Raw genomic sequence first — 24,994 nt, 5'->3', positions numbered from 1 at the left:
CTAGAGTCTGACTGAGTCGTTAAATAGTCTTTACTGCTCTGCTGATAACGTCTTCTTTTCCTGGCACTATATTTCCTTTGTCTGGATTTCCCTCCTTGGGCATAAGCAGATCGATTGTCTTTTTGTGATTTATTCCAAGTAAAAATGTTACAAGAGTCATAGTAATTTTTGTCCCGTAGGAACTTGTCTCTCTTTCTTTATTTTGTCTCCGCCTGTACAAGAATTTATCTGGAATCCAATTTCTTATTGAAAGCCGCCCATTGGCTGTCAATCTGTTCTGTAGCTCGGATTGCGTTTTCAGTAACTCTGTTTTTAATAACTCATAATTCTTTATATTGGACTTTAAAACCAATTCTAGCAAGTCCTGGGAGCATTTGAGCATAATTTTCTCCCATTCGGCCTTAAAAAACGTATCATTGTTATGATGTGAAATCTCTTTCCATACTCGTAGTCCTCTCGGAACTCGGTTATTGTCCACATACGATTGTAACGAGTTATGAGTCCAGAACAATCTAATCTCTCTCTGTGAGAGATTCGTTAATTTATGCTCCAGAGATCTCATGCTCAGCATATGCACTTCATCTGTCTGTTCGCACTCCTTGAAATAATTAATGGCGATCTCCCGGCCGGCTTGCAGACTGCCACGCACAGGTGCCGAGTCGGACTCCATAATAAGGTAAAACGAATGGGAATAATCTCACCGTAACATTAATCCACGATAATCTCAATGAGAGCGTGCATGCTACAACAATGTGAATGTCCAAAAAAGAAGAAAGCAAACAAGCAGCACAGCTCAAATATCCTGCCTCCCGTGGCAGGGAGGACCACGGGAGGACCTTTGGTGTCTAATAGACGAGGCACACATATCAGGGATTTGTTGGTACGGAATCAAGTAGTGAAAGATAGATCCACGTGGTTAGAACGAGCGGTACCAGTAGGCAACTACCGATGTGGTCACTGCCAGTATTGTCAGTTTCACATGCAGGGTTCAGTGGTTAACACTGGCCCCATTACACATCATGTTCGTCATTTTATTTCGTGCAAAACGGAATATGTGGTCTATGCGGTTTTCTGCCCCTGCAGGAGGTTCTACATTGGCAAGACCATCCGCAGATTATACGTACGGTTCCGAGAACACTTCAAATCAATCGGGACAGGCAGGGGTGTTCTGAGATTGATTGATCACATTAGAGAGGAACATGGCGGTAACCCGGAGGTGTTAACGTTTGTTGGTATCGAAAAAGTGAATTTACCGGCGCAGGGTGGAGACCTCCACAAAATACTGTTAAGACAAGAAACTAAGTGGATTATACGGACACGAGCTACTGGCCCAGCTGGCCTAAATGAGTGAATAGACATGTATTCCTATAGGACACAAGTATATTTGTATCATCTGTACTCTCCTCCTTTTTGTTCGATCTTATTCTGTGCACTAATATCTGGATAGGATTCTCCTATATACATCTTCTTTGAAGGTATTTGTGTATTTGTATCTTCTTTTTCCTTTTCTGTAGGCTAGGGAAGTCTCAGTGCCGATTACGATTACTATATATTTCTATTAATGGTTGGTACAATACAATAGTATATAGATTATGATAATTTAGGACTGTTTTTCTGTCTAGCTGTTCATTGTTATTGGTAGTAAGATGCTCTGGCATTTGTTTTTAATTGTTTTTATATACACTGTGCACTTTTGGTTGTCCGATTGGGCAGTGGCGCGGGAGGAGTTAGTGGTCACCTACCTACTTATCCTGGCGTCACTTCCTCTCGGACATGGACCCGTAGAAGCGCTTGTTGTCAGCGCAAAACGGCCGTCGTCTCGTCTGCCACACTCCTGTTCTCACTCCCTCCCTTGAGCCGTGAAGATTTATTGCCGCATGTTTCAATAAAGGACGTTTGAACTGCTAGATTGGTGAGTGCTATTGCGTTTTTTCTATTTTTATTTTTCATGAAAATAATATTTAATGTTGCTATATTCTAAGGTTCAACGTTAAAATTTTTCCATTGATGAATTTTTTTGGGGGCTTTTTTTGCAAGAAGAGCAGTTATTTGTCTTTTTGACGAAATATGACTTTGAGTTTTGTTTATGACTTTCTTTTGGAAGGTGAGGTTGCCATTGACTTTGGCATTGCCTTTTTTTCTTTTTTTTACAGTGTTCAATGCAAAGGATAAATAATGTGATATTTTAATAGTTTGGACCATTATAAATTCAGCAATACCAATTATGTTGCTTTATTGTTTAGATTTTTTATGTAACAAAAAGTAAAATGGATTTTTTTAAATGACAATGACCCCAACAAGCTTTTTAGACTAGAAAACTGCCTAAGGGTACATGTATAATCACTCTATGTGATTGCAGACTTGTGAATCCTCACATCATGAGCATAGTGAGCTCACAGCGTTGCCATCGAACGAGAATCCACAAAGTGCACAGCATACGCAATGCTATGATTACCAGCAATCACAATCTCCTATCTGCAGACATCCGGATGTCAAGCCAACCCATCGTCACCCCACAATCATGTGACTGGGGCGTCTATGGGTGGGATTTGTGACACGCTTCTGGCCGGCGCTTGTTAATTTCCTCTGTCAGTAATAGAGAGCGGGATTTAACTTAACAGCCGTGGGTGGAACACTGCTCCACTCGCGGCTGTTAAAGGCATTTGATAGCTGATTAAGTCAGCCATCAAGTGCAGGGAAAAATGCAGGCTCCCACTGGGGACTTGAAAATGTGATCTTGTATTTTGCAATTTATTGTTACGTCAGCATTGTCCTATTAGGACCTGGCTCTACTTTATAATAGGAGTTGAAAAATGGCATATTTTTGGATTTCATTAGGTCCCTGGCTGCCATGACCACCCTTTGGAAATGACTATTCACGAGTGCAAGAGGGAAGGTGATAGGTAGGTTGACAAATAGTGACTCCTCACTCTTTCTAACCACTTACAGTGCTCAGCATAAATGAGAACACACCCTTTGTAAGACAGACTTTAATCAATATCTCACTAAACACGAGCAATTTCAAAACTTTTGATGAGACTGTGTATCATACTCCATTTTTTAACCCATAACATGAAAGTCGGATGAATAATATTAGACTCATTACAAAATCTTCAGTCTTACTCAAATTAGTTGATGCAAAAATTAATTTTTCAAAATTATTTTTTGCAACTGCATTGTGCCTAGAGTGACAAATTGTGGTGACAGTGTCCTTATGTGGGGCTACATAAGTGCTCCTGTTATCAGGAAGCTACATTTCATTCGTGGCATCATGGATTCACAAATGTTCTACTCTGTATTGAAAGAAAATATGCTACCATCACGCCAAGCCCTTGGTAGACATTCAATTTTCCAACAAGACCATGATACATTCATGAAGATCAGAATGAAAGTGGTTAAGAATTCAATGAAATATTAATTAAAATCTTACTTTTCAAAGGGGTGTACTCAATGTACTGAACACTATGTATTCCACAGCTGCTATTGCCTGCAGCATCTAAGGCTCTAAGCGTCCAGGATTGGAGTCACCTCTGATCCTGGCTGTTAAAGCATGAGCCTGATTGTGTTTTACAGCAATGTCTTATGCCCTCTCTACGCCGCTCCTTCCAACTTCCGCTGTAAATTTTTATCTGATGTTGGGAAGGTGTAATATTGAATGCATCTTGGGTTACTTGATGTTAACGATTTTGTAAAATTATTGCTTTCAGGCTTAAAATTTCAATGTTAATAATTTCCCTTTATTATTTATTGTCTAAATAATAAACTGAGAAGACGTTCAAATGCTCATACCCCAACATTGTTACATCTGGTCACCATGTCCCTGAATTGCTGCTCATTACCAGAACGAGTACAGATCTTGTAGCTGATCGGTTGGTATCTCTCCCACCATGGTCTGTTGGGGCTTTTAATAATCAGGTTCTCATTGGGAGGTGAGACCTGGAATAAAAATGATGAAACAAGAATTTTAAGCATACGAAAACAAAGCTGAAGAAAGCATTTACATATTTCTGAAATTTCTGAATAATCAAAAATAATGAGATTTATAAATGGAGGCAAATTATGGGAAGGACAAAGTGAATAAAAAAATTGGAAACAGTATCAAGTGATATTACTACTTATCATGGAAAATATTGAAATCCGTGAGGTCTCTCCAGAGAGGGGGCATTCACCTCCCCTTCTCCCACAGAATCTACAATAGGAGAAAAAGCTTACAATCTACAACCCTTCTAGAAGTAGAAATACACAGTTGACATATGGGGCAGAAAGCAAAATAGTGGTAGCTAAGAAATGATAAAAATAATCAAAACTCCTTTTGAAGCCCCGACTCCCGGGTAGGAACAAGTAACTAAGACTGGACTATTTTCTGAGAATAGACATGAAGTCTTGAGTTTGATAAAAGGAGGAGAATAAGGCTTTTCTCCAATGTGAGCTGCCATGGTGAAATAACTTCCCCAGACTTTGTGTTTTCAATGTACAGTTATGAATATTGAGGTTAGTATTGATCCAGTATTAATTGGACGTACATTTTCATCTTCAGGACTACGTGGGAAGAATATGCATATCTATATATATAATTGTCTAAGGGTTGAATTGTCTGTCTGTCCTGGAAATCCCGCCTTGCTGATTGGTCGAGGCCAGCCGGCCTCTAAGGGGCCATAACTGCATGGAGCATTCTAATACGTGACTGGGCAAAATACTACGTGAATGGGCAAAATACTACGTGACTGGGCAATATACTACGTGGACATGCATATTCTAGAATACCCGATGCGTTAGAATCGGGCCACCATCTAGTTTTTTCATAACTGTGAGACATGCCAAGCAGCCCAAAACCAATAGTGGCCACATAGCTGACAACAGCCATGCCATGTTTCCTACTTATGAAAAGGTAAAATCCCGATGCAAAATATGACATTGATATCGAATGCCTGTGATCATCAGGAGTGAAGTTATCGTGAATGTTGGGAATCTCATTAGTTTCTGAAACTGAAGCTACATCCCGTGACCAGCCCTGTTATGAGTCATTAAGCAGAGATGTGTGGGTATACTTTAGGTACTGATAAAAAGACAAGGCAGATTATGATCTGCGTTCAATGCCAGAATATACGGACAGTGCCGTGTAGGCTTGACCCACGTTGAAGGATGTTTTCAATTGGATTGCTTCCATCAACTAAAGTTCTGAAGCCCCTGCAGTGACATCAGGTTTAGTTTTTTTTGTTTATCCTTTTCTTTAACCCCTTCGCGACATGCGCCGTACTAGTACTGCGCTGCCGGCACTGCATTAATGCCAGCAGCAGTACTAGTACGGCGCACCGATCACCGCGGTCTCGCGCTGAGCGCCGCGGTGATCGGGTGCGGGTGTCAGCTGTATATGACAGCTGACACCCCGCAGCAATGCCCACGATCGGCGCTATCGCCGATCGCGGGCATTTAACCCCTCTGATGCCGCTGTCAGTAGTGACAGCGGCATAGAGTGGGATCGCGCAGGGACGGGGGCTCCCTGCGCTCTCCCACCGGAGCAGCGCAATGAGATCGCGTTGCTCCAGTGACCCGGAAGGAGTCCCCGGATCCAAGATGGCCGCCGGACTCCTTCCGGGTCATGAAGTGACCTGGCTAGCCGGCGCCTGCTGAGAGCAGGCGCTGGAAAGCCAGCTAAGCTGCCTGTCAGATCGTTGATCTGACAGTGTGCTATGCACAGTGTCAGATCAACGATCTGATCTAATACAGAGATGTCCCACCCTGGGACAATGTTAGAAAGTAAAAAAAAAAAAAATAGAATGTGTAAAAAAAAAAAAAAAAAAAAAAATCCCCAAATAAAAAAAAAAAAAACATTTCCCAATAAATCCATTTATTTATGTAAAAAAAAAACAAAAAACAATAAATGTACACATATTTGGTATCGCCGCGTCCGTAACGACCCGCTCTATAAAACTATCCCACTAGTTAACCCCTTCAGTGAACACCGCAAAAAAAAAAAAAAAACAAGGCAAAAAACAACGCTTTATTATCATACAGTCGAACAAAAAGTGGAATAACACGCGATCAAAACGACGGATATAAATAACCATGGTACCGCTGAAAACGTCATCTTGTCCCGCAAAAAAAAAGCCGCCATACAGCATCATCAGCAGAAAAATAAAAAGTTATAGCTCTCAGAATAATGCGATGCAAAAACAATTATTTTTTTTATATAAAATAGTTTTTATTGTGTAAAAGCGCCAAAACTTAAAAAAAATTACATAAATGAGGTATCGCTGTAATCGTACTGACCTGAAGAATAAAACTGCTTTATCATTTTACCACACGTGGAACGGTATAAACGCCCCCCCTAAAAGAAATTCAGGAATTGCTGGTTTTTGTTCATTCTGCCTCCCAAAAATCGGAATAAAAAGCGATCAAAAAATGTCATCTGCCCAAAAATGTTACCAATAAAAACGTCAACTCGTCCCGCAAAAAACAAGACCTCACATGACTCTGTGGGCCAAAATATGGATAAATTATAGCTCTCAAAATGTGGTGATGCAAAAACTATTTTTTGCAATAAAAAGCGTCTTTTAGTCTGTGACAGCTGCCAATCATAAAAATCCGCCAAAAAAACGCTATAAAAGTAAATCAAACCCCCCTTCATCACCCCCTTAGTTAGGGAAAAATAATAAAATGTAAAAAAATGTATTTATTTCCATTTTCCCATTAGTGCTAGGTTTAGGGCTAGGGTTAGGGCTAGGGTTAGGGCTAGGGCGAGGGTTAGGGCTAGGGTTAGGGCTAGGGTTAGGGTTGGGGTTAGGGTTGGGGTTAGGGTTTCAGTTATAATTGGGGGTTTCCACTGTTTAGGCACATCAGGGGGCGTCCGATCTCAATTCCAGCCAATTCTGCTTTGAAAAAGTAAAACAGTGCTCCTTCCCTTCCGAGTTCTCCTGTGTGCCCAAACAGTGGTTCCCCCCAACATATGGGGTATCAGCGTTCTCAGGACAAGTTGCACAACAACTTTTGGGGTCCAATTTGTCCTGTTACCCTTGGGAAAATAAAAACATAGGGGATAAAATATCATTTTCGTGGAAAAAAAAATATTTTTTATTTTCACGGCTCTGCGTTATAAACTGTAGTGAAACACTTGTTGGTTCAAAGCTCTCACAACACATCTAGATAAGTTCCTTGGGGGGTCTAGTTTCCAATATGGGGTCACTTGTGGGGGGTTTCTACTGTTTAGGTACATCAGGGGCCCTGCAAATGCAACATGACGCCTGCAGACCAATCCATCTAAGTCTGCATTTCAAATGGCGCTCCTTCCCTTCCGAGCTCTGCCGTGCACCCAAACAGTGGTTCCCCCCAACATATGGGGTATCAGCGTTCTCAGGATAAGTTGGACAACAACTTTTGGGGTCCAATTTGTCCTGTTACCCTTGGGAAAATAAAAACATAGGGGATAAAATATCATTTTCTTGGAAAAAAAAATATTTTTTATTTTCACGGCTCTGCGTTATAAACTGTAGTGAAACACTTGTTGGTTCAAAGCTCTCACAACACATCTAGATAAGTTCCTTGGGGGGTCTAGTTTCCAATATGGGGTCACTTGTGGTGGGTTTCTACTGTTTAGGTACATCAGGGGCTCTGCAAATGCAACATGACACCTGCAGTCCATTCCATCTAAGTCTGCATTTCAAACGGTGCTCCTTCCCTTCCGAGCTCTGCCATGCACTCAAACGGTGGTTCCCCTCCACATGTGGGGTATCAGCGTACTCAGGACAAATTGGACTATAACATTTGTGGTCCAATTTCTCCTGTTACCCTTGGGAAAAAAAAATTGCGAGCTAAAACATCATTTTGTGGAAAGAAAAAATGATTTTTTAATTTTCACAATGCTACATTCTAAACTTTAGTGAAACAATTGGGGGTTAAAAGTGCTCACCACACATCTAGATAAGTTCCTTAGGGGGTCTTCTTTCCAAAATGGGGTCACTTGTGGGGGGTTTCCACTGTTAAGGCACATCAGGGGCTCTCCAAATGCGACATGGCATCCGATCTCAATTCCAGCCAATTTTGCATTGAAAAGTCAAATGGCACTCCTTCCCTTCCGAGCTCTGCCATGCGCTCAAACAGTGGTTTATCCCCATATATGAAGTATCGGCGTACTCAGGACAAATTGCACAACAACTTTTGGGGTCCAATTTATCCTTTTACCCTTGGGAAAATAAAAAATTTGGGGCAAAAAGATCATTTTTTGTGAAAATTAATAAAAAATTTTTTTTTACGGCTCTACATTATAAACTTCTGTGAAGCACTTGGAGGTTCAAAGTGCTCACCACACATCTAGATTAGTTCCTTAGGGGGTCTACTTTCCAAAATGGTGTCACTTGTGGGGGTTTCCACTGTTTAGGCACATCAGGGGCTCTCCAATCGTGACATGGGCTCCGATCTCAATTCCAGCAAATCTTGCATTGAAAAGTCAAATGGCGCTCCTTCCCTTCCGAGCTCTGCCATGTGCCCAAACAGTGGTTAACCCCCACATATGGGGTATCGGCGTACTCAGGACAAATTGTACAACGACTTTTGTGGTCCAATTTCTCCTGTTACCCTTGGTAAAATGAAACAAATTGGACCTGAAGTAAAAATTTTGTGAAAAAAAAGTTAAATGTTCAATAAATTCCTGTGAAGCACCTGAAGGGTTAATAAACTTTTTGAATGTGGTTTTGAGTACCTTGAGGGGTGCAGTTTTTAGAATGGTGTCACTTTTGGGCATTTTCTGTCATATAGACCCCTCAAAGTCACTTCAAGTGTGAGGTGGTCCGTAAAAAAATGGTTTTGCAAATTTTGTTGCAAAAATGAGAAATCGCTGGTCAACTTTTAACCCTTATAACGTCCTAACAAAAAAAATTATGTTTCCAAAATTGTGCTGATGTAAAGCAGACATGTGGGAAATGTTGTTTATTAACTATATTATGTTATATAACTCTCTAATTTAAGGGCATAAAAACTAAGAGTTTGAAAATTGCTAAATTTTCATAATTTCCGACAAATTTTTGTTTTTTTCACAAATAAATGCAAGTCATATCGAAGAAGTTTTACCACTATCATGAAGTACAATATGTCATGAGAAAACAATGTCAGAATCACCAGGATCCGTTGAAGCGTTTCAGAGTTATGACCTCATAAAGTGACAGTGGTCAGAATTGTAAAAATTGGCCCTGTCACTTAGGTGAAAACAGGCTTTGGGGTGAAGGGGTTAATGTAACTGTATATGCTGTATTGTTTTGCCCCTTTTGTAAAATATTTTGTATACCGTATTTGTTTTTTAATAAACACTGTTTTTCTTTCTGGAATAAATATCCAGTTTTATAGTTCTGTGCCTTTTGTTCTGTAAACCACAGTCCTGAAAGTCATGCGCTACCTGTCATGTGTCCAATCAGTATGTAAACGATTGGTGATGGCAGCAAGTAGTTTCATGTTATTGTGGAAATGGCAGTGACCATACAGGAGGTATGTACATATATTCTACACACTGGAGTTGGAGGTGTGTATACCATACACTCAGTTAGTTCTCCTATAAGTGGCTTATTAATGGAAACAGCCTGCATCCTCCTCTATTAATCATTGGTTAATTGCCTAATTATTCGGACGATAGGGGGCAGCAGAGAGCTGTTTGTGACAATAAGATAATAGAGTGGTGGGTTTGGTGTGATACCCCTGACAAAGATCTTTAGCACTATTTCTAATTTTTTAATATATAACTTTTTGGAATATAATGCAAAGGCTGTTTTCTTTGTTTGAGTTGTGTTAATTTTAGTAAAATACTCAAAGGCAATAAGTTCTCACATCCGTCTACTGAAGAAACATTCTCTGTTAATCACTATCTTACCTGTGATTCTGAGTATGTCATCTATTTTCTACAATGCCCTTGAAAATTATGGTATGTTGGTGAGACTACCTGGTATTTTAAAACCACTCTTAGGCCTTATGGTTTAAATGTTAAATTCAAAATGAATTATATGATGTAAGAGATGTTAGCTTGTCCCTTAACCGTGATGTTTCCTCTCCTTTATTTTCTTATGTTGTATTTAAAGCAGCACTCCATAGTTTGTTTTTACAGCGCTTGAGTGGTGCTTTAAACCTAAAGTCCATGTCCCTGGTCTTATAGTCACCCTCCAGCATCTTCACCTTTTTACCAGTCCTGCACTCTGAGAAAAACGATGCTTGCAGGGATCACCTCACCGAGGTCACCACAGTTCTTGTTTTTTGTTTGGCTTTTTTACTATGTTCACTAAATGCTAAAACTAACCAGCCATTATGATTCTCCAGGTCATTACGAGTTCGTAGACACCAAACATGTCTAGGTTCTTTTTTATCTAAGTGGTGAAAAAAAATTCAAAATTTTGCTAAACAAAAATAATAAATTGCGCCATACTCCAATACCCATAGCGTCTCCATTTTTCGTGATCTCGGCTTGGGTCAGGGCCTATTTTTTGTGTGCCGAGTTGATATTTTTAATGATACCATTTTTGTGCGGATACGTTCTTTTGATAGCCTGTTATTGCATTTTAATGCAATGTCACGGCGACCAAAAAAAGTAATTCTGGTGTTTTGACTTATTTTCTTGCTACGCCGTTTAGCGATCAGGCTAATCCTTTTTTTTATTGATAGATCGGGCGATTCTGAACTCGGTGATACCAAATATGTGTATGTTTGATTTTTTTGTATTGTTTTAATTTGAACGGGGCGAAAAGGGGGGTGATTTAAACTGTTTTTTTTTTTTTTACTTTTGTTATGCTTCAATAGTCTCCATGGGAGACTAGAAGCTGCCATAACCCGATCGAATCTGCTACATATAGTTGATGATCAGTTTGCCCATATGTAGCTGAATTACTCACTTGCTATGAGCTCCAACCACTGAGCAGCGCTCACAGCAAGTGTGCACTTTCTACATACGCATTAGTCTTTCCTCCAGTTATTGTTCCCCCTTCCTATGCGTTAGTAGCACCCTGCGATTACTATAATTGCATTTGAAATATATACTGTGGCGCACCCTGCTCTTTGTTGTTTAGCCATAGCAAATCGGCAGTGATTACCATAGAGGTCTCCAGGAGACCTCAGGTTGTCATGCCAACCCATCGGTGACCCGCGATCACGTGACCGGGGGGGTCACCGGTGGGCGGATTTCCTGCGCTATTGCCGGAAGCACTTGTTAAATGCCGCTGTCAGCGTTTGACAGCAGCATTTACCGGGTTAATAGCCATGGGTGGATCGCGATTACACCCGCGGCTGTTTTGGGCACGTCAGCTGTTCAAAATAGCCAACATGTCCAGGGAAAGATGTGGACTCACCACTGTAGCCTATATCAAAGGGAGGGATTCCGACATTGGTGTACTAGTACGCCCGATGTCGGAAAGGGGTTACAATGAAGAGGCACCGGGTCCATTACTATAAGAGTGTAAAATTAGGAGCATCAAGATAAGGAGACACAATAAAAATAACATTCAGCGTGTGTATTATTATAAGAAAGCACAATGGGGCAATATTGTAAAGCATCATGGGGGCACTATTACATCTACAATGAAAGCATAATGTCAATAAAGAGGGACTTATAATAGGAGGCTGTGTAACTATAAGGAGGCACCGAGTCAGCATCTATAACTATTTGGAAGCACAGATGAAGCATTATTACTGCTCAGGGGAACAGAAGAAACAATGGTACTTTTGAGAGCACAAAAAAGATACTATTACTGTGCAAGGCATAGAGAAGGGATAGTATTACTGTTTAGGGTGTTGGCATGCAGTTTGTTTAGAGGTAAGCCAAAAAGTGATAAACCAAAAATGTATATGTGTTATATTATGCAGAGATGAGTTGTGAATATAAGTAGTTGTGGCGGTCTGTGCCGAAGGAAAGAGAAAAGGCAAAGTGAATGACTACAATCAGCGAGAAAGGAGAGGGCAGGAATAAGCGCAGCTCAATGTAGGCCCCCCATGACTGTGCTTGACCATAGGTATCTTTTAAAAGTTGGGGCAGGAGGTTGTGATTGGGTAAAAGGGGAGCGTAGGGACTTTAGGGGTAGGGGGGCGTGGACCCAGTGTGCCATAGGTCCAGGCTACCTAGGAGGGGCATAGCTTAGGCCTCTTTCACACTTCTGTCTTTTAGCTCCCACCGAAATCCGTCGATTTTTGAAAAAACAGGATCCAGCAAATTTTTCTGCTGGATCCTGTTTTTTCCCATAGACTTGTATTAGCGACGGATTGTGACAGATGGCCATCTGTTTCATCCATCGTGCACAGGATCTGTCGGAAAATCGCTGTCCGTTGGGCGGAGAAAACTTACAGAGGAACATTTTTTTCTGCACGTCGGAAAATCGCTCAGTGATGGGTCCTGTGCTGCCCGTCGTTGGCTATATTGGAAGCCTATCGGCGCAGGACTCGTCACTGTCAAAAGCAGGAATCCAGCGATGGCTTCTGTCTTTTGAAACTGAGCATGCATGGAAGAATTTCCAGTCAGGGAAATTCTCTCTCGCTTGCTCGCTCTCTCTTTTAGCTATTGTTACTGCCTATGCAGCATCAATAGTAACAAGATACTGTATAATGTTAAAAATAAAAAAAATTAAAAAATCGCAATATTCTCACCTTCCGGCGTCCCGCACATTGTTACCGATGCTCGCGATGCTCCGCACGTCTTCAGAGGTCATTGCACACAAGGCATTACTGGGAACGCCAGCTGCCGGGAGCATCGGTAATGCTGCACGAGATGCCGGGAGGTGAGAAAATTGTGATTTTTAAAAATTATGCTTAACCTGGGTTTTGTTGTGTATGCGTAGACGCATACACAACAGGTGCACATAGCCTCGACGGGTCCGTCAGAAAAACGGGCCCAGTGCACCCGCTTTTTACAATCTGCACAGGATCCGTCATTTTAACGGATCCTGGGTAGATTGTAAAAATGGAAGTGTGAAAGAAGCCTAAGCGGCTACCTGGTGTTCACTGGAGCTCCTGATGGTGGAGTCAGGCTTGAGCTACAGATAGGTGCCAGGTACAACTCCTAGGCAGTCCCCAGGACTGCAGCTGATGACCCCCAGGGGTCAGGTACCCAGACAAGGATAGGACTCAGGCTCAATTCAGACTATTAGGAGCTGGATCCTCTGCAAAATGGTTCTTGACTTCGTTCAGACTACTAGGTTCAGGATCCACGGATGGAATAGTTACTGACACGGAGTCTTAGACGGGGCTAATTCAGAGGTTGATAGGACAGTCCAGATACACGGAATATTCGGATACACACACGTTCAGATTCGCAGGTCACGGATACTGATTCAGGGACTAGTAACACACGACCCGGGGGGACAAGTTTCAGGCACTGACCACACCAGGAGCAGGGGACCTCACAACTCACTAGTAGACTGCCATACTATCTAATAATTTAATGTTGCTTCAGCACCTCCCTATTGGGGAGTGTGCCTGTTAAACAGGATGCCTCACAGCTATTGACTGGAGCCATCTTGCAGGTACATGCACTTACCTTTTAAGTACATGACAGCACGCTCACTAGGAACGCCGCCAGTACTGACAACTAAACAAGAAGCAGGAAGCACGCTGGGGACCCAGCCTCACGACTGAGGTAGTGAGTTTGCCGGCGTCCCTGCATGGATGGGGAAGGAGAACCTTGCAGGGGCATGGGTAACAGCGTTACAGTACCCCTGCATCATAAGAAGTTTAATGAGTATGCTCTTCACTCTCTTAGACCAAAATGACCAAGGGTTTACCTAGGGTAGGAATTACACAATAAACCTCTGCTTTAGGCCACCAATTATATTGACAACCCTTGCATGCCCTAAACAACTAGGAATGTATTCACAGCCAGAGACCTTTAGTGAAGCTATCCTTTAAATGACAAGGCAAGGGTAGCACTATAGTAAGGCTGAATTCACACATCCCCTCCGAATGACAATGGTGTTGTGACAATGTCACCAGCATCAACATCTTATATCACACAGATATATCATAAAAGTACAACTGGAAAATTATACATTTATAATTACTCAGCATGTAGGTAAAAATGATGTTTTTAGCTACACTTCCATTGTAGTAGAACACAACTGTAATGTCGGAGCCTCTGCATCCCCTTTCCCGGCAGAGGCCCCGACATTCTCACTGCCACAGCCCGGCATCTCCCTCTCCACCTTTTCCTGCCCTGTCCTCAGCCTCTCTCCCCCAGTAGAGATTCCGAGTAACTCACCTCCGTGATCCCGCGTCCTGCCCCCATCATCCTGCGGCTGCCCAAGGTCTGTGTACTACCCGCAGATTCCCAGGCACAGTGCTTAGGGTGCGCACGCGGTCCCAGCCTCTTAAAGGGACAGTGCGCACCATCCTAAAGTGGTTATGGAGCACTAATTAATTAAGGCGCCTCCAACAGATGAGAGGTGCCTGTGCAATGTTGTGTATTCCTAAACATCCTACCATTTGCATCCTTGGTCTTCTTACTCCGCCTGCCCGCATCTATTGGACATTCCCTCAGGCCACCCCAGTTACCCGTTCCTAGAGGATCAGCTTCCATCTACCCAAGGTTAGTCCTGGAGTAGCACCTGGAACATCTCCCTTGTCTCTCCTCGGATCTTGCTGCTGCGTATCCATGGTCAGATTGGGGGAGGCTCCTAGTCACACCCCTCCAGGTCTTCCTTGGGCTCTGGCACAGTGGTTCCACCACCCAGCCCATTACAACAACATTGCATCAACCATGTTTGATATGTGAGAGTAGAATGACCAACTTTGGTCCATTGTAGAAATAAGCTGAATTGTAAAAACCTAATGGCGCTAAACTGTTAATATTCCTTACAACAATGTCCTGAGGGCAGTAAAAACAACTCTTCATTGCCAGTGTTTACAAGTATGAGGGTTTTGCTGCACATACCTGAACTCCTGCAAATCCATTGGGTCCAAGATATCTCTCACATTCTGCAGCAATATCAGCCCAACGCCATTCAAACAGATGGACCATAGAAGTTCTGCCTGATCTATAGTTTGGGTTATACTGGGCAGAGCAGAGCCCAGAAACCACAAGTAGAAGAAGAAGCTTCATTTTGAGTTCTGCTGCAGGCTACAAAAAAAATTCTTGCTATTTATACCGTAAAGTTGAAAACGTTTGCCACGTGTCAATGAACACTTAGAAAGTGCAGGTGAGAGCACAAAAAAATTCTCACCGTTATATAAGGGTAAATTCATATAACATCATAAGCAAGTCACCTTGAGGAGGCTTATCTTTGTATCTAATAACCTCTTATATAAGAAACAAATTATGGAATTAAAGCCTACAGGAATTTTTCTATTTTTACCACATTACATCTTTTTTTTTTTAGAGACGTGGTTTTGTTTTTCAATATTTAGTGATACACATAACTTAATACGTTTTTATAAATTCTTTACATGTGGAATGCAAAAAATACAGCTATACCTTCATTAATTTTACATTTTAATTATTGCACTGTGCAGTTTGCAGTATGACTATAAAAATAACTTTATATATGTACTGTATTTACGGATTTGGGGTAGATCTATTATCATGACAACTCGGATAATACTATATATGTTTTTTTAAGTAACATTTATGATGGCATCGATGACAGCACTGCTGGTCACTGACAGTGCTCTCAGATCAGCTGATTCCTCAGTGGTTCTCGGCCTGGACAGTTGCATCTTGGCACCGTCCAGGTCGAAAACTAATTACCCCCAGACGTGGATTATGGCGTGGCAAAGAATGGACAGGTGAGGGTTATTGTTGTATTTTTATTTATATATTTTACCGGAGATATTGGCTTCAGTGGAATGGGTGTTAGGTGAGTATAATTGTGTTTATTTTTAAATAAAAAAAGTAAAAGCGTGTTTTTTTCATTTCAACTAAAATACTTTATTCTAGTTGTGTGTTTATTTACAATACAACTAAAGGATTAGTAATGGAGAGGTGTGTTAGGCTACTTTCACACATCAGGTTTTTTGTTTCAGGCACAATACGGCTAATTTTATTAAAAAAAACGGATCCGTCGCAAATAGTGAAAAACTGATGCGACGGATCTGTTTTTCACCTACAGTGACTTCCTGCTCGAGAGAGAGATTTTCCAGAATGGAAAATGCTTGATTTCTGTTAAAAACTGGATCCGGTCGCCGGATTCGGCCATTTATACCTGCGTTTCATATGTTTTTGGCCGGATCAGTCGTTGTGCAGTTTTCCGCCAGGCAGTAAAAAACGTTGCTCTGGAGGTTTTCTCCGTTCGCCAAAAAACTAATTTTTTTTTGACGGATCTGACAAAAAATGGATGAAATGTTGGGACATCAGGTGCAATCCGGCACTAATACAACTCTATGAGAAAAAAACGGATCCGGCAGGAAAAAAAACAGATCCTTTTTTTAAAATTCGCCGGATTGTGCCTGATGCAAAAAACCTGGTGTGTGAAAGTAGCCTTATAGACACCTCTCCATTACTAAGCCATAGGCTTTGAGGTCACTGGACAATACAAAGGTGACAACAACCCTACAAATATGAACCACACTTGCCACCGCCACAGGGTAAGAGCCAGGCAAAGAGTTAGAATTGGTGCATCAAATAAATACACCTTTTCTTGGGCAGCGGCGGGCTGCTATTTCTGGCTGGAGGCCAATATCTATGGCCCCTTCCCAGCGTGAGAATGCCAGCCCTCAGATGTGTTTTAGCTTCGGCTACGTTCACATTTGCATTGTTGGGCGCAGAGTCGGCGACGCAACGCAACCAACAACGCATGTACACAACGCTGCGTTTTGTGATGCATGCGTTGTCATAAGATCCTACAGGTCGGGAATTTCGGCGCAGGGAAAACGCTACAAGTAGCGTCCTCTACACCCTCCTTGTGCGTCTATATGATGCATGCGTCGTAAAACGCAGTACAACGCATACCGGCACATGTCCATGCGCCCCCCATGTTAAAGATAGGGGCGCATGACGCATGCGTCGGTATGCGTCGACGACGCTGCGCCCACCAACGCAAATGTGAACGTAGCCTTAGCTGGTTGTCAAAAATGGGGAGGACCCTACGTCGTTTGTTTTAATTATTTATTTTAATAATTAAAATATAGTGTGGGGACACCATTATTCTTGATAACCAGACTTGCTAATGCTGACAGTTGAGGGTTGCAGCCCACAGCTGTCAGTTTTGCCTGGCTGGTTATCAAAAACACCGGGGAACCCACCCATTTTTTTCTTTTTAACTTATTTATTTAGAGCACAGGTGCAGGCTAATGAATACTCCTATCAGCCGCTGCCTGCTCTTGCCGTTATTAGCGGCAGCAGGCATAGGCTGATGGGAGTAGCAGTCCCATTAGCCAACGCCTGTGACAAGAGATAAATATTTTACCTCCAGTCACAACTGTGGGCTCACGCTGTCATCTGACAGCATGAGAACAACAGCGATTTGACCAGTGGTATTAATCTTACTCCTGATCGGAGACACCAGTGTTTCGGGTGCTGAACCCAAACAGTAACATGGACTTCCTGGTGAAGTCAGTGCTCGGGGTGCCCCAGCCATAGGTGTTGGGTATGGACCCCGAACTTTACTGTTCAAGTATGCTCATCTCTAAACATAAGGAATTCAGTTTTTGACAGATTCAGTTTTCAATAGAGGGAGGACATAAATGTTAGACACAGCAGAAACACAATCACTAGTATTTTGCAGTAATGCAGGGGTGATGAAAGGAGACAACGTGTATAATTGGGTGCCATCAGCATAGAGACGGTACTGAAAACTGAATCAACTGATGGTTTGTCCAATAGGTGCAGAATATAATAAAACAAGGAGGGGTCCTAGGACTGATCCTTGAGGAGCCCCAACACAATTTAGGGCGTGGTACGGTCAGATCGTGCTTTCCTAAATTAATTTATTATTGGTGATTCACTGTCTGGTGTTTTTGGTGGTATATGTGGTTTGGTGTGTCTGGGTGCTAGTTAGTAGGTATCTAGAGGTATTTAGCATCCCCACATTACTATAGGGATTTGTAGGGCCTTTAGGGTTAGCCGTCTAGGAGCGGGGGCGCCATATTGCGTCCAAGAGGGTGCCAACCTCCGCTGACAGGCAGGGAGTAATCAGGGACATATAGGGTTTTTATCCTGCTCCCACCCGTCTGCCCTTTAACTATTAGGCCAGATTTTTTATCTACCCAATCCCTAACGATAGGGATTTTGGGCGTTGTGCTAAGTTTTTAATCCCATTTTTTGGTTTTGAAATAAAGTTATTGTATATATTAGTTTTGGTATTATTTTTGTGATTGATACTAATTTGGTCATCTGGTATTATACTTTTCTAAACAGTGGAAACCCCTCAATTCTACCTCCAACACTAACCCCAACACACCCCTAACCCTAATCCCAACTGTAGCCATAACCCTAATCACAACCCTAACCACAACCCTAATTCCAACACTAACCCTAAGGCTATGTGCCCACGTTGCGGATTCGTGTGAGATTTTTCAGCATCATTTTTGAAAAATCTGCGGGTAAAAGGCACTGCGTTTTACCTTCGGATTTTCCGTGGATTTCCAGTGTTTTTTGTGCGGATTTCACCTGCGGATTCCTAATGAGGAACAGGTGTAAAACGCTGCGGAATCCGCACAAAGAATTAACATGCTGCGGAAAATACAACGCAGCGTTTCCGCACGGTATTTTCCGCACCATGGGCACAGCGGATTTGGTTTTCCATAGGTTTACATGGTACTGTAAACCTGATGGAACACTGCTGCGAATCCGCAGCGGCCAATCCGCTGCGGATCCGCAGCCAAATCCGCACCGTGTGCACATAGCCTAATTCTAAAGGTATGTGCACACGCTGCGGAAAACGCTGCGGAAAACGCTGCGGATCCGCAGCAGTTTCCCATGAGTTTACAGTTCAATGTAAACCTATGGGAAACAAAAATCGCTGTACACATGCTGCGGAAAAACTGCACGGAAACGCAGCGGTTTACATTCCGCAGCATGTCACTTCTTTGTGCGGATTCCGCAGCGGTTTTACAACTGCTCAAATAGAAAATCGCAGTTGTAAAACCGCAGTGAAATGCGCAGAAAAAACACGGTAAATCCGCCATAAATCCGCAGCGGTTTAGCACTGCGAATTTATCAAATCCGCAGCGGAAAAATCCACAGAGGACCAGAATACGTGTGCACATACCGAAACCCTAACCCTAGCCCTAACCCTAACCCTAGCCCTAACCCTAACCTAACATTAGTGGGAAAAAAAAATTCTTTATTTTTTTTATTGCCCCTACCTATGGGGGTGACAAAGGGGTGGGGGGGGGCATTTATTATTTTTTTTATTTTGATCACTGAGATATAATCTGTCTCAGTGATCAAAATGCACTTTGAAACTAATCTGCCGGCCGGCAGATTCGGCGGGCGCACTGCGCATGCGCCCACCATTTTGGAAGATGGCGGCGCCCAGGGAGAAGACGGACGGACCCCGGCAGGATCGGTAAGTATGATGGGGGGGGATCGGAGCATGGGGGTGTGGATCAGAGCGCGGGAGGTGTGGAACGGAGCACGGGGAGGGGTGGAACGGAGCACGGGGGGGGGTTGAACGGAGCACGGGGAGTGGAACGGAGCACGGGGGGGTGGATTGGAGTGCAGGGGGGGGTGATTGGAGCACGGGGAGGGTGATTGGAGCACGGGGGGAGCGGACAAGAGCACGAGGGAGCGGAGCACAGGACGGAGGGGAGCCAGAGCAGTGTACCGGACAGATCGGAGGGCTGGGGGGGCGATCGGTGGGGTGGGGTGGGGGCACATTAGTGTTTCCAGCCATGGCCGATGATATTGCAGCATCGGCCATGGCTGGATTGTAATATTTCACCAGTTATAATAGGTGAAATATTACAAATCGCTCTGATTGGCTGTTGAAAGTGAAACTGCCAATCAGAGCGATCGTAGCCACGGGGGGGTGAAGCCACCCCCCATGGGCTAAACTACCACTCCCCCTGTCCCTGCAGATCGGGTGAAATGGGAGTTAACCCTTTCACCGGATCTGCAGGGACGCGATCTTTCCATGACGCCACATAGGCGTCATGGGTCGGATTGGCACCGACTTTCATGACGCCTATGTGGCGTCATGGGTCGGGAAGGGGTTAAACCATGTATTGGTACTTTTGGCAGTGTGGTCAGGTGACAAGTCCTGCTGGAGAATGAAATTTCCATCTCCAGAAAGCTTGTCGGCAGAGGGAAGCATGAAGTGCTCTAAAATTTCTTGGTAGATGGCTGCAATGACTTTGGTCTTGATAAAACACAGTGGACCTACACCAGCAGATGACATGGCTCCCCAAACCATCACTGACTATAGAAACTTCACACTAGACCTCAAGCAGCTTAGATTGTGGCCTCTCCACTCTTACTCCAGACTCTGGGCCCTTAATTTCCAAATGAAATGCAAAATTTACTTTCATCTGAAAACAACACCTTGGACCACTGAGCAACATTGCACTTCTTTTTCTCCTTGGCCCAGGTAAGATGCTTCTGGTGTTGTCTATTGGTCATGAGTGGCTTGACACAAGGAATGCAACAGTTGTAGCCCATGTGCTGGATACATGTGTGTGTGCTGGCTCTTGAAGCAATGACTCTAGCAGCAGTCCACTCCTTGTGAATCTGCCCAAAATTTTTGAATGACCTTTTCTTAACTATCCTTTCAGGCTGCAGTTATCCTGGTAACTTGTGCACCTTTTTCTACCACACTTTTTCCTTCTTCTCAACTTTCCATTAATATACTTGGATACAGCACTCTGTGAACAGCCAGCTTCTTTAGCAATCACCTTTTGTGGCTTAACCTCCTTGTTGGGTGTGTCAGTGACTGCCTTCTGGACATCTGTCAAGTCAGCAGTCTTCCCCATGATTGTGGAGACTACTTAAACATATTAAAGGACGTTTTTAAATGCTTAGGAAGCCTTTGCAGGTGTTTTTTATTAATTATTCTAATTTACTGAGATAATGACTTTTGGGTTTTCATTGGCTGTAAGCCATAATCATCAACATAAACAGAAATAAACACTTGAAATAGATCACTCTGTTTGCAATGACTATTTATTAGTAGTGTTGAGCGATACCGTCCGATACTTGAAAGTATCGGTATCGGATAGTATCGGCCGATACCCAAAAAATATCGGATATCGCCGATACCGATATCCGATACCAATACAAGTCAATGGGACATCAAGTATCGGAAGGTATTCTCATGGTTCCCAGGGTCTGAAGGAAAGGAAACTCTCCTTCAGACCCTGGGAACCATAGGGATGTGTAAAATAAAGAATTAAAATAAAAAATATTGATATGCTCACCTCTCCGGCGGCCCCTGGACTTCACGCTGCTAACCGGGAGGCTTCTTTGTTTAAAAAGCGCGCCTTTCGGACCTGTGAATGACGTCCCGGCTTCTCATTGGTCGCGTGCCGCCCATGTGACCGGCACGCGACCAATCAGAGGCCGCGACGTCATTCGCAGGTCCTCAATTCCTAGCATTAGCAGTTTTGTGAATGAGAATGACGTCGCGGCTTCTGATTGGCCGCGTGCCGCCCATGTGACCGGCACGCGGCCAATCAGAAGCCGCGACGTCATTCTCATTCACAAAACTGCTAATGCTAGGAATTGAGGACCTGCGAATGACGTCGCGGCCTCTGATTGGTCGCGTGCCGGTCACATGGGCGGCACGCGACCAATCAGAAGCCGGGACGTCATTCACAGGTCCGAAAGGCGCGCTTTTTAAACAAAGAAGCCTCCCGGTTAGCAGCGTGAAGTCCAGGGGCCGCCGGAGAGGTGAGCATATCAATATTTTTTATTTTAATTCTTTATTTTACACATCCCTATTAATTCGATACCGATACCCGATATCACAAAAATATCGGATCTCGGTATCGGAATTCCGATACCGCAAGTATCGGCCGATACCCGATACTTGCGGTATCGGAATGCTCAACACTATTTATTAGTTTCACTTTTTGTATTGAAGAACTGAAATAAATTAACTTTTGATGATATTCTAATTTTGTGAGAAGCACCTGTAGGTATATTAAAATCAACTGGTGAGTGCGATGTAGATAGGGAAAAAAGACGCACTGAACTTACAGGCCCATGTGGCTGAAATGTGCGCACTACATAGATAATACCACTGCTGATAAAAAAACATCATCCCTTACTCCACCATGATGTTGTTAGTAACTGTAAGTATACTGTACGGTTAGCTGTAAGTGGAAGCCTGGCAGCTCTTAAAAGACTTTGATGGCTAGGCTTTATCCAAGCTACTTTGCATAATAAATCTACAGTAGTGTTCAAAATAATAGTGTGATCAAAAACATGAGTTAATCACAAAATCTTTATACTAGTTTTTATTCCCAGCATTTGGGAACAGTGTACACTGTTTTCTAATTCAAAACATGGAGAAAAGTATTTAATGCTTAAACTACTTTACAAAAATAAAAATGAACATTGGGGTGTTCTAAAAAATAGCAGTGCCTGAATTTGTCTTTACAAACTCACAATATGTATTATTTTTATGATGATTTGGCATTCCTGCGAGTCACTAACCTAGTATTTAGTTGTACACACTCAGTTTTTCAGAACTGCTTCACATCTATGTTGCATAGAGTCAACCAACTTCTGGCACAACTGTTATTCCAGCCCCGGATGCTTGGGCTACATCCCACAATTTTTTGGCATTTGTTGGTTTTGCCACAGAAATAGCATTTTTTATGTCACCCCACAAATGTTCTACTAGATTAAGGTCTGGGGATTGGGCTGGCCACCACATAACCAATTTTGTTGGACTGGAACCAATATTTTGCTCGTTTACTTGTATGCTTAAGGTCGTTACTTTGTTCAAACACCCATTTCATAATGTTCTATTTTACTTATTTCATTTGTTTGCTTTGTCATTGAAAGTATGATTTTATCATTGATATTGTGGATGATGATTTGACGGATTACTCTGTGTCTACACTGCAATGTCACATGCCTGTTATATTATTTTGTGGAATCTTTCAATAAAAAGAGTTTAAAAAAAACAAAAAACACAAACACCCATTTCAAGGGCATATCCTCTTCAGTGTAAGGCAACATAACTAGTGATGAGCGAATTTGTTCGGAAAACGGTCGCCAAACATTCGGCACGAATATGGCACATTCAAAATTCGTGATCGGAAACACTAGCAAAATATTATGAAATCAGAAGAAAAAAAAAAAAATCGATAACATTCAGTAAAAAGTGCGGGAAAATATTTGCATTGCCACATAAGTATTTTCAGCACTCTAGCAACGATAATGGTGGTGTATCATAAGCATTTGGCACGTTTGATGAGGGGATTTGCAGAGCTCAGAGGCACGGCGTTCTTGTTGCGGCTAGGCAATCAGGGCGCAGAAAACACCCACAATGTCCTGACACAATGGCTTGTCATTGGCTGCTGAAATCACATGCCCCTCTCCATATAAAGGGCGGACATCTTGTTTTAGTGCCATTTTGACATGGTAACGGCGCAGAGAGGCTGCTCCTGATGCTGGCACTGTTAGCAGCGAGATTTTAGCTAGTTAGTTAGGTGGTTGTATATCAGTCAGATAGTGTAGCTACCTAGTGTACACTGCGGCTGTTAAATTTACCTTCCAGCATTTTTGTTCACTGAGGTCCACAGACAAAGCCAGCAGGGCACATGTCCTACAAGTGTGTTGAGCACTGCTTCTATTGCGCTCCATGCACGAATATAGCATTCTAAATACTATTTTTTCACTAGCTAAATGTGAAACAGCCTGCTCTATCCCACCTTGTCATTTAGTGCTGTGCTGATATGAAACTGTCTACAGACCTAAGGCACATTCAAAAAACACAGGTATTACATACCTGGTAATGTGTTTTTTCATGAGACATGACGGCACCACGAGAGAGGGGATCCGCCCATCAAGGACAGGAAACCTTCAAGATAAAAGGGGCGGCTCCTCTCTCCACATCAGTTGTTTTACAGAGTACGAGAGGAACTCCGCTGGTTAGTGTACACATAAATAATACATCCTATACGGTTCTATTCACCGACACCCAAGGGAGTGTATAATACAAATAATACTAATAATGCACCCAACTAATGACGTGATCAAAAGGGTGGGAATATAAGGGTGCCGTCATGTCTCATGAAAAAACACATTACCAGGTATGTAATACCCGTGTTTTTCCATCATACATGACGGCACCACGAGAGAGTTACAGAGATTTGTATTCTCTTTTAGGGAGGGATCACTGCTTGTAACACTCTTCTCCCAAATGTGAGATCAGAGGTAGCAGATAGGTCTAACCTATAATGTTTAAAAAATGTAGATGGAGAGGACCAAGTGGCCGCCTTACAGATTTGGTTGATGGTAGCATCTGCTCTCTCCGCCCAAGATGTCGCCATGGCCCTCGTGGAGTGGGCTTTCAGACCCTGTGGAACAACCTTGCCTGCACTACTATATGCTAGAATAATGGCCTCTCTCACCCATCTAGCTATAGTCAGTTTTGAGGCTTTAAGGCCCTTCCTTGACCCCTGGAATGAAACAAATAAAGCTCTCTGTTTCCTCCAGGATTTTGTCATTTCTAAATATTGTAGGATACATCTCCTGACATCTAGGCAATGGAGTCTCTCCTCTTTCTTGTTACTAGGATTTGGACAGAAAGAGGGTAGGGTTATATCCTGAGCCGTATGGAATCTCGATACCACTTTGGGGAGATATGCCGGATCTAATTTTAATACGACCCTATCGTCCATAATTTGTGTGTAAGGGGGGTCAGCTGACAACGCGTGTAAATCCTCAACCCTATGGGCCGATGTAAGTGCCACTAACAAAGCTGTTTTTAGTGTTAGTACCTTATCTGAAGTTGTATTTAACGACTCAAAGGGGCTTTCTGTCAGAGCTGTCAACACTAAATTTAGATCCCATGGCTCGGACAAACCTCATCACTCACCTATTGCTTGCCAGGTCACAGTTGAATAAGGCCGCTAAAGCTGAAATGTGCACTTTGAG

The 24,994-nt window shown here is 42.8% G+C and overlaps 1 protein-coding gene across 1 annotated transcript in view; it reads right to left on the bottom strand.

The window, feature by feature from the left end:
• Positions 1-15,056, bottom strand: part of LOC138647282 (pancreatic alpha-amylase-like) — a 33,237-nt gene extending 18,181 nt beyond the window's left edge. The window contains exons 1-2 of the mRNA XM_069736189.1: positions 14,882-15,056; positions 3,790-3,936 (exon numbers count right to left, since the gene is read on the bottom strand). Of these exons, the coding sequence (XP_069592290.1) occupies positions 3,790-3,936; positions 14,882-15,049 (315 nt within the window). The 5' untranslated portion in view covers positions 15,050-15,056. The remainder of the gene's footprint in view (positions 1-3,789; positions 3,937-14,881) is intronic.
• Positions 15,057-24,994: the final 9,938 nt, after the last annotated feature.

The sequence above is a fragment of the Ranitomeya imitator genome, chromosome 8 (assembly GCF_032444005.1).
Source record: "Ranitomeya imitator isolate aRanImi1 chromosome 8, aRanImi1.pri, whole genome shotgun sequence".
NCBI classification, from domain to species: Eukaryota; Metazoa; Chordata; class Amphibia; order Anura; family Dendrobatidae; genus Ranitomeya; species Ranitomeya imitator.
This window is presented reverse-complemented; position numbering and strand designations above follow the sequence as displayed.